The sequence below is a fragment of the Triticum dicoccoides genome, chromosome 3B (genome assembly GCF_002162155.2).
Source record: "Triticum dicoccoides isolate Atlit2015 ecotype Zavitan chromosome 3B, WEW_v2.0, whole genome shotgun sequence".
Lineage (NCBI taxonomy): Eukaryota > Viridiplantae > Streptophyta > Magnoliopsida > Poales > Poaceae > Triticum > Triticum dicoccoides.
In genome coordinates this window covers 556,158,828-556,163,491 of record NC_041385.1, presented here as the reverse complement: position 1 = coordinate 556,163,491, position 4,664 = coordinate 556,158,828, and the positions used below count along the sequence as shown (strand labels likewise).

The following is a 4,664-nucleotide window of genomic DNA, read 5'->3' as shown; positions in this document are numbered from 1 at the left end:
GGTCAACCGCGCAATTGCGCACTCCGAGCCAAACCGCAAGTATCATAATTAATATCTGCCTTAAAGTAGGCGTGTTTACATTATTTAGATTTAGTTGATAAACTAAGAACTTCTAAAATTAGCTAAAGGTGTTCCTCATTTGGTTCGCCTCCGCCAGCACTGGCCAATAATCACCTATCGGTTTTCAGCCACAGATCCCTTGAGAACATGCATATCAAACCCCAGCTACTCTTTCCGATGATCCTCCATCGTCTTGAGCGCTACGCGGGTGCAGATTCTCCGTCCGGCCGTTTGCCCAGCCGGAGCCTAGCTGATGATCACTTGAAACAACACTCTTTGTCCCCATCGCCATGGCCATGGAGAAGAACCAAGATTCCAAAGTGATCATGGGCCTGTACAAGCTGGGCCGTCTTCTAGGCCGCGGCAACTTCGCCAAGGTTTACAAGGCCCATAACGTTTCCACCGGCGAGGTCGTGGCCATCAAGGTGTTCGACAAGGAGGCCGTGCGCCGGTCCGGCACGGTGGAGCAGGTGAAGCGCGAGGTGGACGTGATGCGGCGGGTGCACCACCCCAACGTCGTCCGTCTCCACGAGGTGATGGCCACGCGCTCCAGGATCTACTTCGTCATGGAGTACGCGAGCGGCGGCGAGCTCTTCGCTCGCCTCGCCCAGAGCACGCGCTTCCCGGAGCCCGTCGCTCGCCGCTACTTTCAGCAGCTGGTCACGGCCGTCGAGTTCTGCCACAGCCGTGGCGTGTACCACCGTGACCTCAAGCCCGAGAACCTCCTCCTCGACGCGCACGGCAACCTTAAGGTCTCCGACTTCGGGCTCAGCGCGCTCGCGGACGGCGCTTCCCGCCATCGCGGTAACGCCCTCTTGCACACAACGTGCGGCACGCCGGCGTACCTCGCTCCCGAGGTTGAGAACATGTCCCACACGCACGCACATGATAACTAGTTTGTCCGTTTATCCTTTGCGTCATTGACGATGCCCAATGTGTGCATGTACGTAGGTGGTCCTGAAGCGTGGCTATGACGGCGCAAAGGCAGACATCTGGTCGTGCGGGGTGATCCTCTTCGTGCTCCTGGCAGGCCGCCTCCCTTTCCACGACACCAACCTCGTGCTCCTGTACAAGAGGATCGCACGGAGCGACTATAAGTGCCCTGCATGGTTCTCCGTCGACGCGCGCAAGCTGCTTGCCCGGCTGCTCGACCCGAACCCCAATACCCGGATCACCATCACCAAGCTCATGGCCCGGACCTGGTTCCAGAAAGACTCCTGCCCCCTCGACGACAAGCCCCTCGACACGAGTGGAACGGCGGTGTTCCTCGGCAAGGAAGCCGGGGGACATCACGACGTCGACCAACCGGAGGGCGCCACCCGGAAGAGGAAGAGATCCAAGGTGACCGCGTCGTCGCCAACCATCAGCGTGAGGCCATCGAGCATGAACGCCTTCGACATCATCTCGCGGTCGAGCGTGCTGGACCTGGCCAAGATGTTCGACGCGGAGCACAAGACGTCGGAGGCCCGGTTCTCCAGCAAGGAGACCACGACGGCGATCGTGTCCAAGCTGGGGAAGATCGCAGAGGCGGGGAGGTTCAGCTTTAAGCTCAACAAGGAGAAGGGGAGAGTGGAGCTTGAGGGGAGCCAGGACGGCCGGAAAAGGGCGCTGGCCCTGGAGGCGGAGATCTTCGAGGTGGCGCCGTCGGTGCACGTGGTGGAGATGAGGAAGACGGGCGGCGACTCGCTGGAGTTCCAGGACTTCTACAAGCAGGAGCTCAAGCCGTCGCTGGGCGATATCGTGTGGGCGTGGCAGGGAGGTGACTCGCCGCCACCAACGCTCACGCCCGGTGCCTAGGCCAAACACGAATTCCTGAGTTCATTCACCAACGCGCCTGGCATTTCAGGCGTGCCTATCCATGAGTGACCCTCTTGTGTAACTGATCTGGCCTCTCCCTTGATCGAACGATCGCCACGCCTCTGCCGGGGGTTTCGAAAACGTGAATCAGTATAGAACCGGAGCGCGCTTGCTGTTCTGTCAGTACTATATGAACCGCGGAGAAACTCCGCCTAATAATCACTGAACCAAAAAAAAAAACTAAGCTACGGCTGCCTAATTTTTTTCCACGATAGATACATGTCAATCCCCTGAATTTCGAATTTGGGTCAATCGATTTTGGTTGAAGGAAAAAACAGCCGAAGGGGAGGAAGAAACTCACCGGAGAGGAGGAAGAAGGTCACTGGGCAGGCAACCCCAGTATATATCTTAGGGTTTAGGGTGGGGGCGGTGGTGTGGGGTTTCATCAGAGAAAAAACTCGATGTCGGGGGGGTGGGGTGGGGGGTGGGGGGTAGAGGGATTGCCGGGGGTGGTGGTGGCTGGCGATTCAGCAGGTGGTCCGTGGGGGCGGTTCGAAGAAGATGCGTCGGGAGGTGGAAGATGACTTCGTACCCGTTAGATCAGAGATCGAGGGCGAAGAGCAACTGACTAACCCAAATTGGGAATTCAGTCGACTAGCATATAGCCAGTCCCATTTAGATTTTTCCCTGCCAGCCGTCGGATCGCTCATCTTCCTCCCCGAGACCAGTGGATTATGCCTGGGGTTGAGCTAGCTTGAGAAATCAATTTCATGATTTTCTCTACTTTGTAAGAAGGAATCACAAGGGTGTTGTTACTAGGGCTAGGGCTATAGTCGTAGCTGCCCTAAACCTGTCTCTGTCATTGGCCATACTGTTCTTCTTCCCCGAACGCGACCTAAACGATTTTTACTCTTCTCCTCCTCCTCACGTTCTCCCAACCTTCTGTTACCGCCACCCGCGGCCATCGACGTCGCCGCACATGCCTCTCGGTCCGCCCTACTCTCACTGCAGCCATCGCCAACCATCCCTCTATACCCGCCATGATCTTTGTCACCATCAACCTCCCCTCACCTCTGATTCTGTTCCACATGCAACGCCTGTGGCGCGTCATCGCTGGCTCCAGCTAGCTGCTGGTTCGGCTTCGCCGACGACCCCGCACCTCGCTCTCACTCGTCGTGGCATTCCTATCACAGTCTCTGGGCTACCCACAAGAATCTTTTCGAGTGCTCGTTCAAGAACTATGATCTTTGGCTCTAGAAAAGTGACTCAGAAAAAAAAAATGTGCCACTCAAAACTGATCCAGTCATTGAAACAAACAACAGTTACTAATCTAGACGAGCACTCGAAATGGGCGAAGACGCGGTGCTGAGCGAGCGCCAGCAAGGCCACAAATGTCGGCGAGGCCTTAGCCAGAAGGTACCTAAAGTTGTCGTCAATGCGACAACAACCTCAAAGATGGAGGGGACCGGAGGTGAGTAGTTCGAATGGGCGTGCCGGCTCACAGGTGAAAAATTGCTGCCTGGAGAGATTAGAGGGATTGCTGGAGCGGTGATAAGGCCATTTCTAACCGATCCCCTAAAAATTAAGGGGGGACCCCGTGGAGTAAAATTAGTGGAGTAAATTTTTACTCCACTAACGATGGCCACACCTAGCAAACCCCCTATAGTTAGTGGAGTAAAAAACAAAATTGTGTGTATTTGGTGTCTTAGCCGCATCAACTTCAAACACTACACAATATATATCATGAGAATATTAAAATTGAAACAGGAATAACATAACCAACATATCATATAGTTTCATCATCATGAATTTCAAATAAAAACATGCAAAGTCCACTCAAAAGCCATCACTTCAAACATAATGTTTGATCCAAAATCACCACAAACATAACATGTATATGTTATGGATCGAGCCAACCAATGGCATGCACCACCACCACCTCGACCACCACCACTCAAACGAGGTCCTTGTCGAAGAAATCAACTCCACCATCCCCTCGGCCACCATCACCACCGCCACCCCCTCGGCTACCACCATCAACCCCCCACCCCTCGCCACCACCATCCCCTCGGCCACCACCAACAACGCCTCCACCATCTCGGCCACCTCCAACATTCCGAAAAGAGGCTTCGAAGATCTCTCCACGAATGAGCTCCCAATACCTCCTTGAGGTTTCATCCATTGTGTTTGGATTCATGAACATGATAGCACATTCTTCGACTCTCTTGGCATCATGAATCATCTCCTCAAGTGCAAGCCTCCGCCCCTCCGCCTTCAACTTTCTCTTTTTGGCGCCAACTTGGCCTTCCATTTATCATCCTCCAACACCTTGAGCTCATTACACCTCGCCCTTTTCTCTTCTTTGCGTTCATCCACCAACACCTTCTTGGTCTCGACCATTGCCCCAAGTTCTTCTTTGTAAGTGCCACCGAATTCATTTCTCTTCTTTCTTTCTTTTCCAATCTTGTTTTCTTCCGGTCTATTATTGGCATCTTCGTCAACCTCGTTGTCCTCCTCAACGGATATGCTCAACCTTGATCTCTTTGGAGTGGTCTCCGCGATTCTTTAGATCCACTTCTCGTTCTTGCATAGCTCTTTGTAGCAATGATGCAACATGAAGGTCTTGTGGCCGAACTTGGTGTTTCTATGCTTGAAATAGTTCTTGGATGTAGGGGCCATACTCCGCCTCTTGCACACCACTCGATGGTGCATTATTCACTTGGTTAATGCAACTGGACCATCGGTTCCATTGGTCATGAATGGATCTCCAACGATGCCCAAGAGAACCTTGCGTACGGCTTGATCGC

The 4,664-nt window shown here is 53.7% G+C and overlaps 1 protein-coding gene across 1 annotated transcript; it reads left to right on the top strand.

The window, feature by feature from the left end:
• Nucleotides 1-248: 248 nt before the first annotated feature.
• LOC119281536 (CBL-interacting protein kinase 30-like) lies at nt 249-2,040 on the top strand. Its single transcript, XM_037562035.1, has 2 exons — nt 249-917; nt 1,012-2,040. The coding sequence occupies exons 1-2, from the start codon at nt 351-353 to the stop codon at nt 1,855-1,857; spliced, it is 1,413 nt and encodes a 470-aa protein (XP_037417932.1). The 5' UTR covers nt 249-350; the 3' UTR covers nt 1,858-2,040.
• The last annotated feature ends 2,624 nt before the right edge of the window (nt 2,041-4,664 follow it).